Source organism: Chionomys nivalis, chromosome 6, assembly GCF_950005125.1.
Source record: "Chionomys nivalis chromosome 6, mChiNiv1.1, whole genome shotgun sequence".
Lineage (NCBI taxonomy): Eukaryota > Metazoa > Chordata > Mammalia > Rodentia > Cricetidae > Chionomys > Chionomys nivalis.
In genome coordinates this window covers 39,847,036-39,870,223 of record NC_080091.1, presented here as the reverse complement: position 1 = coordinate 39,870,223, position 23,188 = coordinate 39,847,036, and the positions used below count along the sequence as shown (strand labels likewise).

The 23,188-nt window shown below is 48.9% G+C and overlaps 1 protein-coding gene across 2 annotated transcripts in view; it reads left to right on the top strand.

Moving 5' to 3' along the window:
* The window catches only part of Zfyve28 (zinc finger FYVE-type containing 28), a 93,348-nt gene that overhangs the window by 56,364 nt on the left and 13,796 nt on the right, over positions 1-23,188 (top strand). Inside the window, exons 7-10 of one of the 2 annotated variants that reach the window (XM_057771588.1) lie at positions 5,937-6,038; positions 11,249-12,565; positions 14,807-14,946; positions 15,057-15,167. In XM_057771588.1, coding sequence (XP_057627571.1) covers positions 5,937-6,038; positions 11,249-12,565; positions 14,807-14,946; positions 15,057-15,103 — 1,606 coding nt within the window. In that variant the 3' untranslated portion in view covers positions 15,104-15,167. Of the gene's footprint in view, positions 1-5,936; positions 6,039-11,248; positions 12,566-14,806; positions 14,947-15,056; positions 15,168-23,188 lie in introns of those variants that run through there. The other variant, XM_057771587.1, reaches the window with a different exon arrangement.

The following is a 23,188-nucleotide window of genomic DNA, read 5'->3' as shown; positions in this document are numbered from 1 at the left end:
GTGGAGCACAGTAGGTTCAGGTAAGCTGTGGCCTCCTGGCTAAATAGGAGACTTGGTGGGCTCTTTCCCTCCAGAATGGTAAAACAGATCTGGGGAGAGCAAGGAACTCACAGGTCAGCCCTTGGATTCTTGTGGGGTTCAAGGCATCAAGAAAGCATGCAGGATTTGGGGTCTCACATCCCTCAGAGACAATGTGCTCAGTCACTTGCTGGACATTCTGAGTGCCGGGGCCACAGGCAGAGCCCAACTGTTGGAGCTTCTTCCCCCTCTGTGCTTCATCTTCTGTCGGGTGGGTGTTCATGGGGTTGGGGAGCTTGGTGAAGGCTGCCTGGGTTTTCAGTCTGGGGGAGGAATGGTCCAGTTATACCACCTGGAATGCAGGAGCATAGCTGGGCCCAGAGTGGGGATGTTGCATCCTGTGGGGAGAAGGAGAGGGCATAGAGGCCAGGATGGGTCCAGATCCTGTTCACAGCAGGACCTCGGGAACCAAGAAGACAGACACACAGCAGCCTGATGAAGATACTTTCCCATGGGAAGTGGGGACTTGGAGCTGCTTCAGGACAGTCAGTGTTCTGGTCTCTCAAAAATGGGGCACTTTCCCCCATTGCACAGGCAAGTGCAGGGCGCTGGTGCCAAGCCATGCTCCTTGCCAGGCTTCTGGCTTGTGTATTTTAGAGGTCTTCAGAGTAATGTTTGAGCAATGGCTGTTGTTTCCAGAGCCCTCTAATGGTCCAGCCCCTCTGGTCCCCTTCCCCATACACTTCCCCTCTCCTTACAGAGTTCTCTTTCTTCTCTTCAACATACCCAGAGTACCACATCACACTCCAGGGCTGCCCCTTTAAAATGGCCTTCATCAGCAGAGTCTGGGGGGGTCAGGCCTTCTGAGGATGTTGAGCTGCCCCCAGCTCACATGAAGTGGGCTGAAGTGGCTGTTCCCAGGAGGACCTGTAGGCCTGTGCTGGCTCACAGGTGTCTCTGTGGTTCAGTAAGAAGAAATGGTATACTCTTTTGGTCCTACCTCTTTGAGAAATAAAACAGAAAACTCTTTGGACTCTAAATCTTGTTTGTTTATGCTGACCAGCATGGGTCTGAGAGTTTTTTGTTTGTTTGTTTTGTTTTTCGAGACAGGATTTCTCTGTAGCTTTAGAGCTGTCCTGGAACTTACTCTGTTGCTGGCCTCGAACTCACAGAGATCTGCTTGCCTCTGCCTCCCGAGTGCTGGGATTAAAGGCGTGCGCCACCACTGCCCAGGGTCTGAGAGTTTTTAAGAATAGTATTGACTCTTATCTTTATGTCTCTGAGAATTGATCCTGTAACACAAAAACCCTGTCCCTCGTTTTAACAGACCCTTGTAGGTGCTTTGAAGTACAGTGCCTGGCACTTACCCATCCAAATGCTGGCTTTCCTGGGAAGCTCTGCAGATCCAGCTGCCATTTCTGGGTATGCCTTTCCTCCCTGCTCTGCCTGCTGCTCTCCTGGGTGAGTGCAGGTGTGCTTGGGAGAAAACTTATTCCAAAGTCTCTGGGAGCACCCTGAAGCTTATCTTAAGGCAGCAGACTAGTTTTAAAATAAACAGAGGTGTCAGACAGCTCTTGCTCTCACTGTTTCCTGATTTAACTCTGGAATCTGTTTTTTTTTTTTCTTGTTGTTTGTTGGTTGGAGGATGAGCGTGGGGTTTAAGACAGTTTCCTATAACGCTGGCTGGCCTTGAACTCGTTATGTAGCAAATGATGACCCTGAACTTCTGCTTCTCCAGCCTCTACTCCGTCAGTAGCAGATCACAGGTCTACCCCACCATACTCAGTTTTATCCTGGAGTCTGTTTTCCATGTTTGTTCATCTGTGCCTGGACATGTATGGCTGATGAACAGTGACTACTCTCTGACCAGCATCATGGATGTTCTGTGTGCTGATGTCAGTGTTCATACTGCTGGCAACTGGGTCAGTAGCCCACCCAGATCACTAGTCCTGGAGTTAATGAGGCCACTGTGGGGGTGAGTTTTGTTCTAGGTGGCGTCTAGAGGTAGACAGGACGCTCCTTCTACTCAGGGTGTAAGGAGGCCTGGAAAGAGCTGCAGTGATTGAAGGGCTCTCCACAAGGCAGAGAAGACGCAGGGTACAGGAGAGAAGAGCAGATACAGGAACACGGAACTCAGAGAGTGGAGGTTTGGCTCATGACAGGGCCCTCAGAAGCAAGCCTCTAACCTCAGAACCAGGTGTGTGTCTGAGGGATTGTGAGGTGCATTGTCCGCTGAGGACCTGTGTATCTGGCCCCACACTCATCCCGGGGGTCCTGGCATTCCTGTGCAGGAGAGGCTGGGTCTGGGGAGCAGCTTCCCTTTATGTTCAGATGTAATTTTAAGGTATTTATCTTAAAACAGTTCCTTAAAAGAATAAAGAACCCCGAACCTATAGATTGAGTGTCACTTTCCAGCCGGCACATCTGGTTGGCCAACATGGGCCTGTGCCACAGGGCCACTATTGCCTACCAGCCCAGAATCCCACAGGCCCATGCCCTGATTCATCTGGGTCAAGTCTGCATCAGCCATTTCGCCCCACAAGGTTTGTCCACACCTCAGCAACCCTGTGCCATCTGTGTGAGTCTGGCCCTTGGCCCCACCTACTCTTTAGTCCTGCCCCCTTGTCTGGGTAGTGACACCTCCTCCCCTCCTAGAGCACCAGTGGTCCTGGCATCTTCAAACAAGAACACTGCACCTGTTCATAACCTGCCAGAGCTCCATCTCTTGGATAATAGACCTTTCCACACCCGTGGGATGCCCCAGCCTGGCCTCTGCCTCATGCATCCACCTTCTCCCCAATTCTTTCTTCTGTCCCTCCAGGTTCACATAATGGGTATGCTTACTCTATTTGGTTTTTAATATTCCATAAGTACAACTTCCTACTATCTGACCCAGCCACAAATGCTCAGATCAGTTTCAGCACAGCTAGACTCGTGTACTGGCTGACACTAATTTCAGCACACTTGTATCAGACTCCTCACACCCCTTGTCCTTTGTGGCCACTTCCACCACCCACATTAACACATTCACTCACGGGGTGCATGGGTGTCTCTCTCTCTCTCATTTATTTTCTGTTTCTGTAGGATTTCTGGTCCTGCAGTGGTATAACTAGGGTTGTGTGTGGTTGTGTATCTCCACGGGAAGACAGGCTTCCCTCCTGCACTTCCTGCAGTCCTGTAGAGCCTGGAGGGTGGGGGCACAGTGGGCTTTGGTAGAATTTTGCCACTTTGATCTGACAAGGCTCAGATACATATTTATGCAGATTGTCCCGAGAGTATTGCTTTTAAATGAAACATTTGAGGGACTGAATATCCAAAACCAAGGCACTGGTTAAAAATGATACTTCTGTCACGAAAATCTTAGAGGGAAACACTAGTGCCACAGAAGCATCACACTATGTTAGATACAAGATCACCACCAAATGCTGTCCTACAAGATTGCTTTTTCTGTTTGTTTGGTAGGTTTTTTTTGTTTGTTTGTTTTTGATAGAGTTTCTGTGTGTCACCTTGGCTGTCCTGGAACTCACTCTGTAGACCAGGCTGGCCTCAAACTCACAGAGATCCACCTGCCTCTGCCTCCTGAGTGCTGGGATTAAAGGTGTGGACCACCGCCAACAGGCCTTTTTTTAGGGTCTCAGGTATCTCCAGCTGTTCCTTGCTGTGTATCCAAACAATGACCTGAATGTCTGGTCTTCTTGTCCCCATCTCCTACATGATAGCATTATAAGCTTACACTGCTGGGGTTAGAACCCAGGCCTCATGCACTCCAGACAAATGTTCTACCAACTGAGTTACAGCCTCAGCGCTCTGTAAAAATTATTAACTCTTCTGTAAACTGAAACGCAAGTGCTTTTACTATGGCGGTAAAGTAAACCACACATAACATAAAACTTACCATTTTTAGCCTTTCTTTAAAATTGTTTTTCTTTTTGGTTTTTCAAGACAGGGTTTCTCTATGTAACAGTTCTGGTTGTCCTGGAACTCACTCAGTAGATCAGGTTGGCCTTGAACTCAGAGATCTGCCTGCTTCTGCCTCCCAAGTGCTGGGATTAAAGGCGTGTGCCACCACTGCCTGGCCTTTTAATTCTTATGGAGCCTTCATGGGCCTACAGAGGACAAAAACTTCAAAAAGGAAACACAAAGCAAAAAGGATTCATACAGTGTGTTTCAAACTTACTACAAATAAAAATGATGGCCTGGCCACTTAGAAAGACATGAAGGCCAGGGAAATGGAATTAAGAGATCAGAAACCCCTCCATCTGTGGCCAGAGGATCCCAAATCAGGATGCCAGGAGCATTTGAGCAGGAAGGAATGCTCTCTTCAGTGAGTGCTGTGGAACGTGGCCGCCACATCACACACTGTTGTCGCTGGCTCTGTGTATAGATATTTAGCCACATCCCAGTCTGGATGTTGTGAATGCATCTTTAAAATGAGTTAACATGCAATTAATAGAGTTTTGAGTTTGGCAAATTGCCCTCAATAGTGCAGTGGGCCTCATAGAATCAGTTGAAATTCAAGGAGATCAGGCTCAGATCCCTTAAGTAAGAAGGAATTCTGTCTGTGACGACACATCACTGTGTCTCCAGCCTGCTTGCCACCTGCCCATGCAATTTGAATTTACTCTCCAATCTCGTAAGCCTGTGTTCTCTCTTTCTGTCTCTATCTCCTCTCTCTCTCTCTCTCTCTCTCTCTCTCTCTCTCTCTCTCTCTCTCACACACACACACACACACACACACACAGTCTCACTCTCTCCCCTTTCTCAGTTTTGGCCTTGTTTATATAGCCCCCATCACAACCTGCTTTTGCTTGGTGTGAACTTAGCAGATCACCGAGTCCAGAGGCAGCACACTACCTGTTTTCTTCTATGACTTTTGATTCTTGCTTTGCACACAGAATTCAACCTTCTAAGTGGAAAATAGTCCCTTTCATCCTGTTTGTCACTTTTCTTACCAACCTGGGTCTTAAAGAAGACCGTTACGAACTGACAGGGATTCTGGGTGGGATGGTGGCAGCTGGGGCTCTGCTGGCAAGGAGACCGTGTTACAGCTGTGGAAACAAGCAGGGATTTCCAAGCCCAAATAGCCCTACTATGTGCTCAAATGAGAGCGCAGAGGCACAGGTAAATGTTCAGTGGGCTCCTGAGACACATCAACGTGAGTGCCTGGGCCCCAGAGGCACCGGAGGAGATACTGGAGAAGGGTCCAGGCATAACGTCCTGAAGGAGATGAGTTGGGAGTTGGCTGGTGGAGGCACTCTCAGAGCTGGGCAGTGGCTCTGGGGCTTCCAGGTGGTGTTAAGAGGAGGTGGGTGTCACGATGAGATGATGATTAGGGCTGCCCGAATGTGGCACCCGAGTGCTGCTGTCTTTCAGCAGGTGTTGACTGGGTGTTAGGTACAGGGAGGGGACAGTGAAGACAGCCCCAGCCTCGGGTGGGGCATCTGGGGAAGGGTCAGTGTGGTCTGGGGTAGACAGCAGGCTGTTTCCTACCCTGATGGGTGGTATAGGAACTTGTTCTTCTAGCTCATGCTTGGCTTTTGAAGTGACAGTTTCAGGCCTGATTCCTATGAGCTTCTACAGATCCTGTTTTTCACTTTCACTGAGGTAGATGTTAGCAATAAATCTCCATCTTATTTCTCTGCAGCCTTGAGGTGAGGAAATATACTCCATGGTTCTTAGATCCCCGCTGTGAACCAAGCTAATAAACTTGACGGCAAAGTCTGGATAGTAACTGGCATCACCTTTCCCCTGACTTACTGAAACTCTGTTTATAGGAGGTGGAGGGAAAGCTATTGCTAAGCTCTGCTCTGGGGTTGCCCCAGGTTTCCGTCTTCTTACATATGTTGAAGCTGAAATTACAGGGCTCACTCAGAGGCCCGTAGAGCCTAACCAAACTGGCTTGTGTGTCTTGAATGCAGTGGCCTTGTGGTCTATGCAGATGGACCCCTGAACTTGGACCGAAAGGTGGAGGATATGTCCGAGCTGTTCCGGCCCTTCCACACGTTGCTGCGGAAAATAAGGTGAGGGCTGGGGGATGGTTGTTGAAGTTAAGTGCTCAGCCCGCCCCCTGAATCAATGAGAGCTGGCTACATACCCTCCTGTGTGATACCTATGTCCACAGTGGCTGAAGCCCACCTTTGTCTGCTCTGCCTGGACCTCAGAGTGGTTGGCAGCTCTTGCGTGCCAAGCTTTAAGGAATCATAAACTTCACACTGCCCAACCTTGGGTATACCACAGAGCTCAGTGTTTGCTCTCAGTTCATGAAAGCACCGAAGTTCCTTTCAGGAAGCTCATATGTCAGTCCTGGTTTGCTAGGCTCCTGTGGATGTGCCGAATTTCTTCTGCTATATCATACCTTTCTCTTGTTGGACTGAGCATTCTGCCCAGTGGCTTGGTGGAATGGGTTGTTCATACCCTAGTGATGGCCTCATGATGGGCTGGAAACAATGTAGAGGCCATGACCACCCATCTCCTGAGTGTCTTCCTGGTGTTTCCTCCTTTGGCTCTAGACAGTGAGTGACTGTGCTGGATGGGTCTATCCGAATATCCAGAGCTTCCTTAGACCCTGCACTGAGCACAGCCAGTGAGGCACAGTATAGGGTGGATTTAGGAACAGCACAGAGTGGTCTCAGGCACAGCCATTGAGGCCAGAATTTCTTTGAGGGTGCATGGAACATAGAACTATGCCAGAAAAAACACCGCAAGAAGAGACCCCTATGGGCTTTCCTGTGGGCAGCCTTGAAGTCTTGGGACCTCGGGGAGTCAGCAGACTGGGAGCAGGGTACTCAGTCTACTTGACAGTTCAGTTTATCCTGTAGATGGCTCTTGCTGTTTCCCTCTCCCTCTGAATGGAATGCAGACCTTAGATTTAGAGGCTGAGGATCTGCCTTTCTGGGTTCCAGGACAAGGGATGACAGTAAATGAGGAGAAATCACAGACAATGCTGAGGCCAGAAGAAAAACACAACCATGCTTTGGCAGAGGTGGTTCTTGCAGGAGGGATGGGGCAGGCGCTGGGGTAATGAGAGGAAGCTCTGTGGGCTTAGGAGAGAGCTAGGCACAGAGATACCCGGCTGTTCTTCCCAGGAAGTATTTGACAATTCCAGGCAAATGTTTCTTTGCCCAAGGTTCAGGCTGGAGGCCAGAACCCAGGTGCAGTGGGCTAGTAGAATAATCAGCACTGGGGGCAGCCAGGCAGCATAGCTGCAGGATTCAGGTGCAGGAGGAGCCCAGGTACAAGCCCCTTAGGAACAGTCCTGCACTCTCGGGAGACAGATGTATGCCCAGGCTCACTGCCAATTTGCCCTGGAGACTTTTGCCAAATGTTGAAGGTTCATGGATTGGAGGGTTGGGAGGTTGGAGGCTGAGCTGGGACTCAGAAGGGCAGACTCTTTCTCTACAGACTCCAGAGTATGGGAAGATGGAGGCCCACCAGCCTCAGAGTAGCAATAAACCTGTTGGATGTCTGAGCCAGCGTGATAATGGACCCTAATCGCCTAAGACAGCATCACTTGCTGTGATGTCCATCATGCAGTTCAGACCTGTGGAGGCAAGAAAATGTGATCAATGGTCAAGAGAAGAGCATGTGACTCATAAGCTAGTTATCCATAATGAATTACTGTACTGCAGAACATACAGTAGAGAGGGGACTGGAGAAGAGCTAGAATGTTCACTGTCAGAAAATAACAGCAGATCAGACCCAGCAGGACGTTGAAGCTGAGGGTAGACCAGCAGAGGAAGCACACACTGAAGCATATAGACAAAAAGTGAGGAAGCAAGCAGACAGAACCATCTGTAGGAGAGACACGTGCAGCACACTCGAATGGCTAACACACGCCGTTGATCCCAGAAAGGGAAAAGAGAGAATAAGCAGAAGCAATATCCAAAGAAAATGGCCTAGGATTTTCCAAAACTGATGGAAAGTTTACCCATAATATTCAGGATGCTCACATCGCAAGCAAGAGAAACATAAAACATCCCTGTGCATGTCACAGTAAAATTGCCAACAACAAAGACAATCTTAAACATAGTGGGGGGGGAATAAAATATTGCTTTAAAAGTAGTATAAGACAGACACCTCTGCACACCAAAACAAACAAGCAAAAATGTGGGCATGGTGTCACACACCTATAACTCCAGTATTTGGGTTCAAGTCCAGCCAATGCAAAATTAAGAAAGGAAATGAAAGTGAGAAAAAAAAAATAATGGATAGGAGACATCACTACAAATGTTATAGATACTGTGAACAGTTCTGTCAATGAATTTGACAAGTTGACTTAAAGTAACAAATTTTACAAAGTAATCAGCTGACAGAAGAAATACAGTATTAAGATAATTTAATCCATTATTTATAAGCCTCCCACAAATAAAATATGAACAGATCATATGGACCAATATGCAATTCCCCAACTTATGGCCATGAGGTGTTGCAGAACAGTGCGGCATTTTATTTTTTCTCTAGTAAATGGGCTGAACTAATGGGAATTAATATGAGAAAAAAGTCTCATGTTGTTGTTGTTTTCTTTGCTCTTTGGGGACCTGCCACCCAGCTCTCAAATAATCACAGGGAGACTTATTCTTTCTTATGAATGCCCGGCCTTAGCTTGGCTTGTTTCTAATTCGCTTTTCTTAAACTATCCCATCTATCTTTTGTCTCTGGGCTTTTATCTTTCTCTATTTCTGTGCACCGTTCTTTACTTTTCACTCCATGGTTTGCAGTGTCACTGGGTGACTAGCCCCTGGTGTCCTCCCTCTTCCTTTTCTCGTCTCTCCTTCTTCTCATTTTTTCCTTCTACTTATTCTCTCTGCCTGTCAGCCTCGCCTTTCCCTCTCCTGCCTACCTATTGGCTGTTCAGCTCTTTATTAGACCAATCAGGTATTTTAGGCAGACAGAGTAACACAGCTTTACAGAATTAAACAAATGCAACATAAAAGAATGCAACACATCTTTGCATCATTAAACAAATGCTCTACACCATTAACAAATGTAACACATCTTAAATTAATATTCCACAACAGTCTCATTTATGCATATCTCTTGCTACTGCAATCACATACAGAATCATTTCCAGATAGCATAGAGGTATAAATGTAAAGAGAGAAACTATTGAGCTTTTGGAGAAAAACAGTCAAGATCGTTGTAATAGTCCAATAGATAGCCATTTCCTAAACAGGACACAGAAGGGCTAACTGTAAAAGAATGTGTGGTTGGTGATACAGGGTTGAGCATTTACCTAGTGTGTGTGAGGCCCTGGGTTCAATTCTCAGCACCACTAAAAATATGATGCATTAGATGTTATTACATTTAAAAATGTCACTTACCAATAGACATCTGCAAGAGAATGAAATCTGGGCTGAAGAATTGGAGAATAGGTCCATTAAAAACTTAACTCCAGCCGGGCAGTGGTGATGCACGCCTTTAATCCCTGCACTTGGGAGGCAGAGGCAGGCGGATCTCTGTGAGTTCGAGACCAGCCTGGTCTACAAGAGCTAGTTCCAGGACAGGCTCCAAAGCCACAGAAAAACCCTGTCTAGAAAAACCAAAAAAATCCCAAAAACCAAAAAAAAAAAAAAAAAAAAAAGAACTTAACTCCAAAATACATAAAGAAAATCAATCAAAAAGAAAAAGGGAGTACATTTTGAATAGGCATCACACGTAGGATATGTAAGCACTGATAAACTGATAAGAATGCACACTGGAGCCCAGCCTCATTCCATCAGGCTAAGTAAGGTTCCATTACACATGGACCAGAGAGGATGTGTTCATGAGGGCTCAGGGCAGAGCTGCCAGCGAGGCCACAGACCTGTTGTGTCCAGCTGCTCTCCAACTGTTGTTGATCTTCATTGTCAGCATGACAGGATTTAGATCATCTGGGAGACATATTGCTGGGTGTATCTGTCGGCCCTGCCATAGACTCATCCTAGCCACTGTCACAAAACCAGGCTGCATGTCCAAAGTCTCAGCTTTAGTGTCCCTTTCTTGAGGAAAGCATTCCAAACTCAGCCAGGGGCCCTGCTGCGCTCTCCTTGGCTTGTATTCCCTTCCTCCCCGTTGTCATGACTGTCGACTGCATGTTGTTTGTACAGATGCTTAAACCAGCCTCAGCCACCTAGGAGAGAAGCCTAGGTGCCTAGGCCATGCTTGCCTTCTTCCTGCAAAACCGCTGGTGTCCAGAGCCTGGCAGGCACATGGCCGGTCCTTAGTAATAGTTGGTTTTTTAAGATGAGTGTTCCTAGGTAAACAGACATGCATTGACGGTATTCTTTAAAGCAGAGGTTCTCAACCTGTGGGCCATGACCCCTTTGAGGGTCTCGTGTGAGATATCCTGCACATCAGATATTTACATTGCCATTCATAACAGTAGCAAAATCATAGTTATGAAGTGACAACAAAATAATTTTACCATGAGGAACTGTATTAAAGGGTCACAGCATTAGGAAGGTTGAGAAAACCTGCTCTAAAGTTTTTATTGGTGCTGAAGAGATTGCTTCTCATAGCTAAAAGCACTGACTGCCCTTCCACAGGACCAGGGTTTGGTTCCCAGAACCCACATGGTGGGTCACAACCATTTGTAACTGCATTTCCAGGGCATTTGATGCCCTCTCTGGCTTCCATGGAAACCAGGTACACACGGTACACAGATATACATGAAGGCAAAACACCCATATACATAAAATAGAAATAAATAAATTTTTAAAAAAGCTTGTATTGGCTGGGTGGTGGTGGCGCATGCCTTTAATCACAGCACTCAGGAGGCAGAGGCTGGCGGATCTCTGAGTTTGAGGCCAGCCTGGTCTACAAGAGCTAGTTCCAGGACAACTAGGACTGTTACACAGAGAAATCCCATCTCCAAAAAAACTAAAAACAAAATGAAAAGCTTTTATTAATACAGTCACAATATTCCTATGATCAAAGTCTCATGCATGGTAGACAAATGCTCACCACTGAGCTATGTTTCTGGCCAGTGAGGGCTTTAGCATTCCCAGTGAGTGGTTCCAGAATCTCATTTAAAAATATAATTTACAAATATAATTATAGCTACTTGCACTTCCACCCCTGTGATGAAGAAGAGAGCTTCCTTTTGAAGTGGAGGGCACAGTGCGTGCCAGGCACAAGTGCTTGCTGCCCCACTCTTCAGTGTGGGTGTCAGCTTTGGGGGATCGCCTCTGCAGTTGGCAGAGGCTACTGTGACATTTGAGACCCTCAGCTTGGTTTCTGTCTTGACCTGCAGGGATCTGCTGCAGGCGCTGACTGAGGAAGAGCTGCACACACTGGAGCGGAGCCTCTGTGTTTCTCAGGATGTGGAGCTCCCCATCCGGGCAGATGCCCAGGCACCCAGTGCCCTGGCACCAACTTTTTCTGCCTCCCTTCCCCCTGAAGAGCCACTTTCAGCCAGTGCCAGCAACCCAGAGGCAGAACTGGCCTGTTCAATGCAGTATGATGATCAGGAGTTGGAGGAACTTAGCCGCATGGTCCACAGAGCTGGAGATGAGATGTCATCTCTGCTTTCGCCGCCCAGTGCCTCCCAGTCCCCAGCACATAGGCCAGGCCCAGAGGCCAGCCCCCGAGGGGAAGCTTCTCCAGCCAGAGCCCGGCTGAAATCAGGCAGTGACGAGGAGGAAAGGGTATTCTTCATGGATGATGTGGAGGTGACAGAGTCTCCTGCCAGGTCGGAATCCCCAGGGGGTACATTTGAGTTGACAGGTAACGTGGAGGGCAGTGCTCAACAGAGAGGACAGGACAGCCAGAGTGGAGAGGTGGGGGTGGGTGCACCTTCCTTGGTGAAGGAGGAAGACCGGAGCAACAACAACATTGAGGACGACAAAATAAAGCTGGCCAGCCTTGTGGGCTCCACTTCCTGCAGCTGCCTGGACTCACAGCTGTACCTGGACGGCTGGGAGGTGAGTGCAGATGATGCTGAGACCGCTGAGATGATTGCACATCGGACCGGGGGCATGAAACTCTCGGCCACAGTCATCTTCAATCCCAAGTCTCCCACATCCTTGGACTCAGCCGTGGCAACTCAAGAAGCCACAGGCCATGGTATTACCTCTTTGGAGCCCACGGCAGAGGGGACAGCGGACAATTCACACAAACTCGGCACTGCAGCCACCAACTGCCTCCTCCACTCCTGTGTGTGCTGTGGGAGCTGTGGGGACAGCAGGGAGGATGCAGTGGAGCGCCTGCAGGAGAAATGTGGTCCAGGGAGCATCATTAGTGCCTCTAACCCTTCTGTAAGCTTAGCCAAGGCTGGGGACAAAGAGCCTGAGAGACTAGATGAAGTCTGGCCTTCCCCCGATGTCACCCTGCCTGCAGAAGATGCCTCCAGTGGGCAGGAGCCCAAAGCCCCTGCTTCCAACAAGTGCCTAGCACACACCTCAGGGTCTCAGGTGGACACAGCAAGCAGGTTGCAAGGAGAGGATGAGGTCAAAGGCCTGTCAGAGCTAGAGACCAGAAACCAGGACCCTGAGAAGTCCTCTGTGGCCTTGAGTAACAGTGCAAGAGAAGACATGGCCCAGACAGAACCTCAGCACCTGTCGGACTCCAGGTGAGTGCTGATTCTGTTCTAGGGACCGGACTATCCTCTTGCATTCAGAACATGTCCTGGCCAATTCTCAAAGCACTGAGATGCTTCATCGTGGGGTTTCTTGGCCATCAACAGGTTCTGTTCCTAGGGCCTTGATGTCTGAAAGGATGAGGTATGGACCGGCCCCTGGAGGTTCCCATCCCACACTAAGTTAAACACCTTACCAATGATCTCCAGGGGTATCTTTCAGGTAATGTTGGCACAGGGTCGCCCTCTTTCATCTTGGTAGCTCATTCTAACCCTGGTGTAGCCCATGGTTAATGGGTGTAGTGGGAACTAGGCACACAGCCTGCTGACCTTTCTTCACCGCCATACCTGCTGGGCTTACACAGCTGGAAAGAGATTCCCAGAAACCCTGACTGTGGACAAAGCCATGCTGAACTCTTGAGGCTACCCTTGGGCAAATTCTTGGGCAGTATCCCAAGACCCCAGCCTTCCTCAACTCTGTACTCTCTCTGTTCCTTGTGGCTCTTCCCTCCCTAGAAGACCCCTCCCTGCTGTGGTCTGGTGATATCATGGTAGGGTCTAGAGTAGACATGTTCCTTTAGAACTGAGGCCTCTGTCTTTGTCTCTCACCTGAGTGTTCTGTCCATAGCAGCTTTTGACAAGCATCACTGATGTTGATTGCATGGTTTATTTTGTCTTTAATGTTGGGGGTAGGAGGAGGGGCAAAGAAGCCAGCCCAGCTTGAGTGGTTCATACATTGTTGTGATGTTTTTAGAACTCTGCCTGATGGAGACCTACCTGAACAAGGGAGGGAGGGTAGGAGAGAGTCTTCACTTAGAGGTCCTGGAATCCAACACAGTTGGGTGTGTACAGGTTGAGACAAGGCAAAGGACAAGGTAGGGCACAGATGTAGGAGGAGGGTATTCGCATACCACGGGGCAGAAGCTTCTGGGCCATGGGCAGATGCTCCTTCCCATCCCTCATCCCTTCCTGTGCAGCAGATGGTCACCACACTCCCTGGAAGCCTGTGGGAAGAGCTGGTCAGGATCTTGTGTCTGTCCTAAATCCGGAGGCTCTCCCGCTCACCACATGGCTCTTCGCTCTTCTACACACTGTGGGACGGGACTGTAGAAGCCACTGTGGCCGAAGCTCCTAACCTGCTTACTCCCTAGCCACTGGTAACCTCAGATCTGCTTTTGGCATCTTTGATCTTCTGACTGTGGACATTGAGACTAAGTCATACTGTGCAGGCCCTTCCATGACCTCATCTTTTCCTGAGCAGTGTTTCCAAGGGTCATCGACACTGCAGCTGGAGTGACACTCGGTGCCCTCCTCCAGCTGTGTCTCCTCACTGTGCGGAGGGGCCCTGCCATGTGTCTCCCCTGTGTCTCCTCACTGTGCGGAGGGCCCTGCCATGTCTCTCCCTTCACAGCTGACAGCTGTGTAGGGTGTTTTGTGGCTGGTAATGCTGTTGTGGAATTCTTTTTCCAGTTTTGTGTGGACAGGTGTTTTCATTATTTTGGGTCTCTAGGAGTAGGACATGCAGGCCATCTGGCAGCTAGCTGTTTCCCACATGCTTGATGCTACTTCCATCCTACAAGTGTTTATGTGAGGGGTTCAACTTCTTCACATGGTCCGTGGTTGTTAGGTAATTTTCTGTCCATAGGGCATAATCCATCAGTACGCAGTCAGTCAGTTGCCTTGTCAGACGCACGTCTGTAGTTTTAGCCCTTGGCAAGCTGGGGCAGGAGAATGGCAAATTTGAAGCCAGCTTGGGCTACAGAGTGAGTACTTGTCTCAAAACCAACCAAACAAGAACCAAAGTGACTTGAAATGGCCTGTTCTTGCAGTGTTGAACTTTGCATAGATTTATAGGAACCACCACTTCTATTTATCTCAGTTTTAGAATGACATATAGAATGTTTGCATGCTTTCTAGACAAATCTAAACAAATCAGATGTAAAGAAGTCTGTCTAGACTTTACTCTCTTGTGTTTGAAGGGAAGAGGTGTTAAGTTTCGTGGCCCAGGGGTGGACATCAGGGTGCTTGCTCCTGATGTTAGGCAGATGGCTCTGAGCTACAAACCCTCTTCTCCACCTGGCTTCCTAACCTCTAGCCCAAGACCTTACCAGACTCTTTTTGGAGACACCCCCACTTACCTTTACCAAAAAGTAGAGCCCAGACCAGGTTGGGCCGGTGTGCATTCAATCAGGCCCTGGTGTCTGCAGGGCTACATCCACACTCCCACTATTGTAGATGGTGCTGCTGTGGACTCCAACTGCAGAGGTCTCCCCTGTTCCTGAGGCAGCTCCAGCTTCATAGCCGAGTCAACTGGAATGAATTAACTTCCCAAAGGCTGCCAATGGCTACCTTGAGGCCTCTGGCTCAGTTTATTGGTGAGTGAATTATTTTCATACAAGGCTGTCACAAAAAACCAAAAATTCCTTAATGGAAGAGTTGTGTGTTTTTTTTAAGTTTTGACTTGCTCTTTTTCCTATTTGTTCAGGTAACAGCCAGCAAACATCTAACATCTGGAAACTTCTCCCACCCTGAGCAGGGCCCTTCACAACATGCCTCTGCATTTAGACCCAGTCCAGCTCAGCTCACACTCAAAACTCAGCTGTGGAAAGGTGAGACAACCCACCTGGTGGCTCAGAAGACCTCCCGCCTTCCAGGAAGCCTGTTTAGAAGATACAGAGGGTCTGAAGAGCAAGCATTTGGCAGGAGACCAGAACCTCAGGCAGCCGTATGTGGGCCAAGCACTGTGCTTTAGGGAGCTGGAAGAGGTCAGCCTACAGCCACCTGCCTATCACTCCTGCCCCGGCCTGGCAGAACTGGCATGGGAGCACTGGTCATGTGTTCTGTGTCATGAGCACATGTCTCAGGGGCCAAGCCAGGTACCGGAACCCACCCAGGAACCAGATGGATGTGGCAGGTCCTTCAGGACTACAAGGAGATGATACAACAGTGTGTTCTCAAACAGATGCAAGAGGCCAGCCACATGCAGGCAGAACATTTGCTGAAATGCAGAGTGAGACCTCAGGTCTGGCTAGTGGGACAACATTGTGACCAAGTTTTCTCATGACGCATGTGGTCTCATGCACAGGGGTGCTCTATTCGTCAGGGCTTTCTAAAGGAACAAAACTGTCTCTCTTGGTGTGTGTGTGTGTGTGTGTATTTGGGGATTTGCTAGGTTGTCTTATAGGATGCAGTCTGAGACTCCAGCAATGGCTGTTCATGCCAGTAAGGCCGCGAACCCGGCAGTTGTTTAGTCCATAGGCTGATGTCTCAGCAGTCCCAGTTGGGGGCTGTCACCCTGGAGGATTCCCAGGGAACTGCTCATCTTCAGTCCATGTTGCAATCCTGGATAAGCTGGTTCTAATATGGTTGAAGGACTGTCTCAACAACAGGCTAGATGACCAGTGGGGTAAGGACAAGCAGGCAGAAAGCAAAGTTTCCTTCCCCTCTGTCCTTCTATGTGGCCTGTGACCAGGTGTCACCCACAGTAACTGTGGGTCTTCCTGCTTCGGATAACCTGGCTAAGAAAATCCCTCACAGGAGTGCCCGGCATCTTGTTTCAGTTGCATTCTGTATGCAATCAAGTTGACAGTCAAGATTATCCATCACAAGCGGGCCGTGATTCTCCTCTATCTCTACAGCTGGGAGACAAACTCAGATGCTAATGTCTGCCTCTCCCCAATGTCCCTGAAGGGGACAGTTACCTCCAGTCTCTGCAAGCAGCAGGAGCCATTTCACTGCTGTTATGACTTAGTCATGAGGTTCACCCCTCATCTGGCAGGTGGCCTCTGGTGGAATGTGGTATGGAGTGTATAATGAAGCGTGGGTAGGCCCTGGGCTCACAGGCTTCTGTCCAGTATGTGAAACTTACCTCTCTGTGCTACAGATGGGAGAGAAGCCGGAGCTGTGACAAGAGACCTGCCTTCAAGGCTGGAGTCCCCATTTCCCTGGAGTGTGTGTGGCTAGAAGGTGGAGGGTTGCCCTGTCGGGACCAACGCATGGAAGCAGATGGGCCTGGGAGAGAGTGTGGGCCCTGCTGGAGAAGCCCCTCCCCTGGTGGTCTTCTAGTCCTGGCTGATTCAACCAGCACCATCACCCAAGGGTGGCAGCTCATTGTCATTGGTCGGCACAGATGCACTGACCCTGCGGAATGTTCTGGAGCCTGTGTTCTTTAGTTCTTTGCTTTCTGCTGGCTTCTTGCCTATGTGTTCAGTGGTCAGAGATGAACTTTTTTTGGGGGGGTTGACTTTATATAGTTTGTTAATTTGTTTTTTTTTTTGTTGTTGTTGTTTGTTTGGTTGGTTTTTCGAGACAGGGTTTCTCTGTGTAGAATAGCCTGGCCTAGGACTTGTAGAGATCCACCTTCCTCTGCCTCCTGAGTACTGAGGTTAAAGGCATGAGCCGCCACTGCCCAGTGAAAGTTGACGTTTTTAAAAAGATGGTTTTCTCCCACCTGGCCTTAGCTTCCTGACTCAAAACATTCTTTGGTGCCAACTCCATTGGCTGCTTGCCAAAGAATAAAAATCACCCAAGTCTATCTCCCACCCTGGACATTGCAGAAGTATTTGCTGTAGAAATGACACGGATCCCTTTTTTAAAACCTCTGATTGTAAGTGTGGTCCCTGTTCATTGTAAAAACTTTAAAAACATTAAGAAGACTAAAAGAAGTAAATAAAAATTTCCACATTTTGTGAATAGTTTTATTTTTCTACTAAAAGCATGATGTTGTGAACATTTCTCCACAAGGTTCTTTTAAAACACAACTCTAGGGACTGGGGAGATGACGGCTTAGTGGTTAAGAGTACTGACTGCTCTTCCAGGGGACCTGGGTGCAATTCCCAGCACCCACACAGCAGCTCGCAGCTGTCTGTAACTCCAGTTCTGGGGACTCTACTGCCCTCTTCTGGCTTCCTATGGGCAGCAGACAAATAAGTAGTGCATAGACAAACCTGCAGGAAAACACCCATACACACAAAATTCAAGTTGAAAAGAAACCCACTACTCTGAATGAAACGGTATCGTGTCAGTGGATATAGCCCAGTGACTGTGTTTTCAGTTTCTGTGTTCTTTGCTTGTACAGCTTCCTTGCTTTTTCTTTTTCTTTAGAATTTACCCCAGAGACAAACATGGATCCACCTAGGAAGGAGAAAAAGACAATCTCCTGAGTAAATGGGAGTTTGGTGGGCAGGGGGGAGGGTGAGAGGGAAGAGGGGAGGAAGAAAGGGGAGTGGGAAAAAACGTATAGCTCATTAAAAACAGTTTAAAAGAAGAATTTATCCCAGGGTCTAGAATCAACACCACAAAGGTCAAAGACTTCCCAGAGAAGCCCTGACTTAATGAACACAGCGTGCATCCTCCAAGGTGTGCCCATCCTTGCCAACACAGACATCCACTACACATCTTGCCAACCTGGGAGGAAAAGCCTGGCCCCCTGTGGGCTATGTGCTCTTTTTTGGTGCCTGAGAATTTCCTTGGTTTTTCCTTTGCCTCACTGTACAGCTGGTTTTCTAGTTTTCCTTTTTGCCCACAGCATCCCTCTTTCGGGTGTTCATAGCAGACACCTTTTTCTGATCTCTTACTGACCATTCACTCTCTTGTGTTGATGCCTCTGGGTTTACAGATGTCTTTAGTTGTTTTGCCTACCTAAATTTACACAGATTGTGGAGAATTTGTTCTCCTGCTTTCTGTTGCTCTATCACTGTGCATGTTGTGTGCCATGGTGTCTCTTCCCATCAGCCCTGCAGCAGGGATGCCTAGTGTGAGGTGAGGCTTGGAACCACACCCAAGGAATTGGGCCACCTGGCCTTTGTCTTGTTTGGTTGTGGTTTTGAAATTGGGTCTTTTTATATAGCTCAGGCTAGCCTTGACTCTACTCTTGCTTCAGCCTCCAGACTGCTGGGTCTGTAGACATCTGCCGCCACACCTGACCTGGTCAGCCTGTAATTGCTAGACTGATGGCCATCCTAACTGATCTCTGGCTTTAACTCAAGCACTCGGGAGTGGTCACCATTTGTGTCTCTCCTTCAGAAGTCTGCCTGCTCTCTGTGTTTCCACTCTGTGGTTGCACCGTTGTTGAGGATGATAGGAACTTCCAGGGTACCCTAGGCTAGGCCATGCGCCTTGACTGCTTTATCTTGCAGCCTTGAGGTAGCAGCCGGTTGATGTGGGGGATTGATTGTTGAGCGCTCCTTCCCCCCTCCCCCAGAAGTGTCAGACGGAGCAGGATGGGCAGGCGGGGGCTGGGAAGGTGTGCACTTGCGTGGGCTTCATGGCCTGTGCTTGTTCTGTCATCGCAGCTGAACCAATGGCGTTTCTCAGCCCATTAGCTTCTTGGTAAGGAGGAAGCAACACTGCACAAGGACTTGCCACTCTTGCCTTCTCTTCTCCCCCTGGTCGCCCCTCCTGCAGCGCTCACCATTTCCAGCCTTTGTCACTGCTGGTACCCACCGTGGTTATTCTGACCCCTCCTTCTTTAGGATTGTCTCTCATGGTCAGGCCTCACCATCTTGGCTGTTTTCCATCCTGATTTTGTGCTCTCTGTCACAGCTCTGGATTTTGCTGTACCAGAACCCATTTCTGCTGTGTTCCACTCTCAAGGGACAGAGGCCAGTAGCAGGTGAGGTTTATGCCTCAAGCTTAAGCTTTTAGTTCAACCTCTCCTTTTCTATCCTATCTCTGGCCTCAGATGGTACCTGTCTGTCTCTTTGCTATGGTCTGAACCCTTCTGCTCTTGATGGGATGAGAACTATGGCTCGTGAGCACCAGGGCCCTGGATGCTTTGGCAACTCCAGAGAGAAGCCTGCAGCCCATGCTGTGTAGACAGAAGCTCCAGAACTCCAGCCCCTCTTTTCTCCACAGAGAGGTATTAGATTGAGGTCTACCTGTTACCTCTAGGACATGTCAGCCCACTTCTGGTGTCCAGCCTGGGAAGGCAGGTAGGCCAGCACATCAGTAAAACAATAGTGTGTTCCCAGCTGGCTCTGATCACACACAGAGTCCCACCCAGGTAACAGATGTCAGGAACAGGCTGCCTGATGCCCTGAGCCAACCCTAGTGTCTCAACTATGTGTCACTGCTGCCTTCGACCTCAGTGGCGTGAGAAGGCATGCTCTTCCTTCTATTGCAGAAAACAGCTGCAGCATCTGGAGCCCCAGGGTATCTGAGGCATCCTGGGGCATCAGTCCTACACTGTACTTCAGTCAAGGGACAGGAGTCGCAGAGGCAGTGCTCTGGGCACAAACCTCACCTGGCACCAGCGTGCTCTCCTGAGGTTTCTGAAGACAAAAACCTCCTGGGGGGCTCAGCAGGGGACCAGCACTGGGTGAGGCTGACAGGGAGACTTGATCTGTAAGTCCAGCTTTGATCTGGTGGCTGTGGAGCTTGGGACCACAGGCCTTGGAGTTCTTGCCCTCTCTGCCAGGCTATGCATACCAAGTGCTATTCCTTCAGGAGCCGTCCAGGGCCAGGCACTGGGTGTTGTCCTGAACACTGCAGCCACTATTCCTAGTCAGGGGTGTGTGAAATCCCATGTCTGCAGGGATCACAAAGGCCCCATCCACTGCGCCCTCTGGAAGGAGAACAGGAATGACTTGAGATGAGGCACAATGGTGCCATCAAGCCAAGCTGTTCACAAGTGATATCTTGGGGGCTGGCACAGGGCAAGATTAGGACTACAGTATGGATGAGCTACCATAGTCTGGCTGCGTGGGTGCTGGGTTCTCCCATGAATCCCATCTTGCCACTAGTCACATGACCTCCCAGGTGGAAGGAATCCCTGGGAATACAGTGGCAATCTGTGTAGTACTGTATATAGCAGTGTTCATAGGGTCTAGCGCCTGTGTATATAACAGGCTTCCAGGCAAGGGAGGTCCTTCTAGGTGATGGGCCTCCAGCTGGTGTAAATAGGCCTGGCCAAAGGAATGGCCATGGCTGCAGGGTCCCCTGTAACAGTCCTTGCAGCCTGCCCCTCAGCCCTGACTCCATCTTCTCTCTAGCCTGGTCACTTGGCAGCTCCCACATCTCATGACCAACCACACCCTGCTTCTTATGCAGCTGCATCCTCCAGCAAGTGCCCAGAAGAGATCGGCTGGTTTCTAAGGTGGGGACTTGCTGGCCAGAGCCACTCCTCAGCTGCCTTTCCTTATCTCTGTCTGTGCGCTCAAACCAGAGAACCCGCTTCTGCACCCCTCTGTGTTCTGCCTCTGGTCACTGTTTGCTTCCTTGGGCCACAGCACTTGCCCCTGTGCTATGACATCCCTCTTGATTCTTTCCAATTATCCAGTCTCCTAACATTGCAGCATGACACTGTCCTCAACAAAGTTCACACCCAAGAACTGTAGCTGGGTCAAACATAGTGGTGCACACCTTTAATCCCACCATTTTGGAGGCAGAGGGAAGCAGTTTTCTGAGTTTGAGGCAAACCTGGTATACATGTTGAGTTCTAGGCTAGCCAGGCCTACATAGTAAAGATCCTATATTAAAAAAACATATGTGTCAGCCAGGTGGTGGTGGCACATGCCTTTAATCGCAGCACTCGGAAGGCAGAGGCAGGCAGGTCTACAGAGTGAGTTCCAGGACAGCCAGAGCTACACAGAGGAACCCTATCTTGAAAAATCAAAATAAAAATTGTTTAAATAAGCACTCGGGAAGCAGAGGCAGGCGGATCTCTGTGAGTTCGAGACCAGCCTGGTCTACAAGAGCTAGTTCTAGGACAGGCTCCAAAACCACAGAGAAACTCTGTCTCGAAAAATCAAAAAAAAAATTGTTTAAATAAGCTTTTAGCCGGGTGGTGGTGGCTCACGCCTTTAATCCCAGCACTGGGGAGGCAGAGGCAGGCAGATCTCTGGGAGTTTGAGGCCAGCCTGGTCTACAAGAGCTAGTTCCGGGACGGGCACCAAAGCTACAGAGAAACCCTGTCTCGAAAAAAAAAAAAATAAGTTTCTAGTTCTGGACTGCAGTTCAGACCTACCTTACACCATGCCATCAGCACAGTTCCAATTGCTGCTTTTGTTGAGCCAATAGGGCACTTTGGCAGTGCAGTCTCGGGTATTCTGTCGCTGTCTTTGAGCAGGCATTTCTATGGTTACCCCTGCTGATCCATGGCTGCAGTGGCCTGCCCTAGCTGATTCCAGCTGCTGGACCACCTGCTAGAGCCATCCGCAGTGTCTCCCAGCAAGTTCATGTGGCATGGTGCTGCATCTCCTGTGTATCTGGGTGGGACTTAGAAGCCTCATTAGGGAAATACACTGGCTCAAGGCCAAGTGGAAGTTAGCAGCACCATGCCACCTGTTGTTCATTGTTTTTACTCTTACTTTTTAAGCTTTTTTTTTTGGTGAGGGGGGCACCACTCAGCTCCCAAATATATCACATGCAGAGGCTTATTCTTATTTATAAATATCAGCCTTCGCTTGGCTTGTTTCTTGTCCCTTTCTTAACTTAAATTATTGTATCTTTGGTCTCAGAGCTTTTATCTTTTTCTATTCCTTATACTTTTCCTTTCCTAATTACCCTGTGTCTGGCTGTGTAGCTGGGTGACTAGCCCTTCAACCCTCCTCCTTCCTCTCTTATTCCCAGATGTTTTTCTCCCAGATTTCTCTTCGTATTTATCTATCCTGTCTGCCAGCCCCTCCCATTTCTCTCTCCTGGCTTGCTATTGGCCGTTCAGCTTTTAATTAGACTATTGGGTGTTTTAGATAGGCACAGTAACACAGCTTCACAGAGTTAAACAAATGCAGCATAAACAAAAAGTGTAACACACCTTAAAATAATATTTTATAACAATGGCCTAGAAAGCAGTGGGTCCTCAGAATGTCCCCAGGCTTAGCACTCTTGGGACTTGAAGTCTCATTGTTGATATTTTCCCTTCTTCCATTCTTTCCCCAGTTTCTTCCCTGTTCTATTCTGCTCAATGTATAGTGTGTATGTGTCTAAGTGTATTGTATGTGTGTTTGCAAGCACACATATATACATTTGTGTACATGTAAGCATATATTACATATGTAAATGCACTTTTGCTTATCTGCGTTTTCTTACTTTCTTAGTGCACACGCCTACTTCATATTTAGTTAGCAAGTAGTGATGTGGAGGTTAGGGCCCCATACCATAATAACAGGACCTTCCTAAGAGCTGGCTGAGTGCCACCCTGGTCCTGACTGTGTCCCGGAGCCCTGATGTCTCCTGAATGTGTGAGCAGCATTGTAGGCTGATATCTAGATGAATCTGGGGCAGGGAAGATGGGCTCAGAACCTGGTGGGCAGACAGGACCCTCAAGAGTAGTTTTGGCATCTGTGAAGGGATGGCTGTAGCAACTGAGAGGCAATCTTCAGATTGGGCACCATTGTACTCAGTCCCAGAGGGGAAGGACTGTAGACTCTGGCTCACAGTAGATGCAAAGTCTCCCTCGGAGCCTCCTGGGGTGAGGTCATGGGGGTGCCGGCATGGGTAGGATTTCCTCCCTAGCACATCCTACACATACATCTCTCAAGTCACAGCCTGCTGGCCTACAGTGGGTACAGGTGGCGCTGATGGACTGCAGGCTCTGCCCGCTCACAGAGGCCATTCCATTGCCGTTGCCATCCAGGTTGGCCTTTGTGAGGATGGGGCCTCCCAGACCTGCCTGAT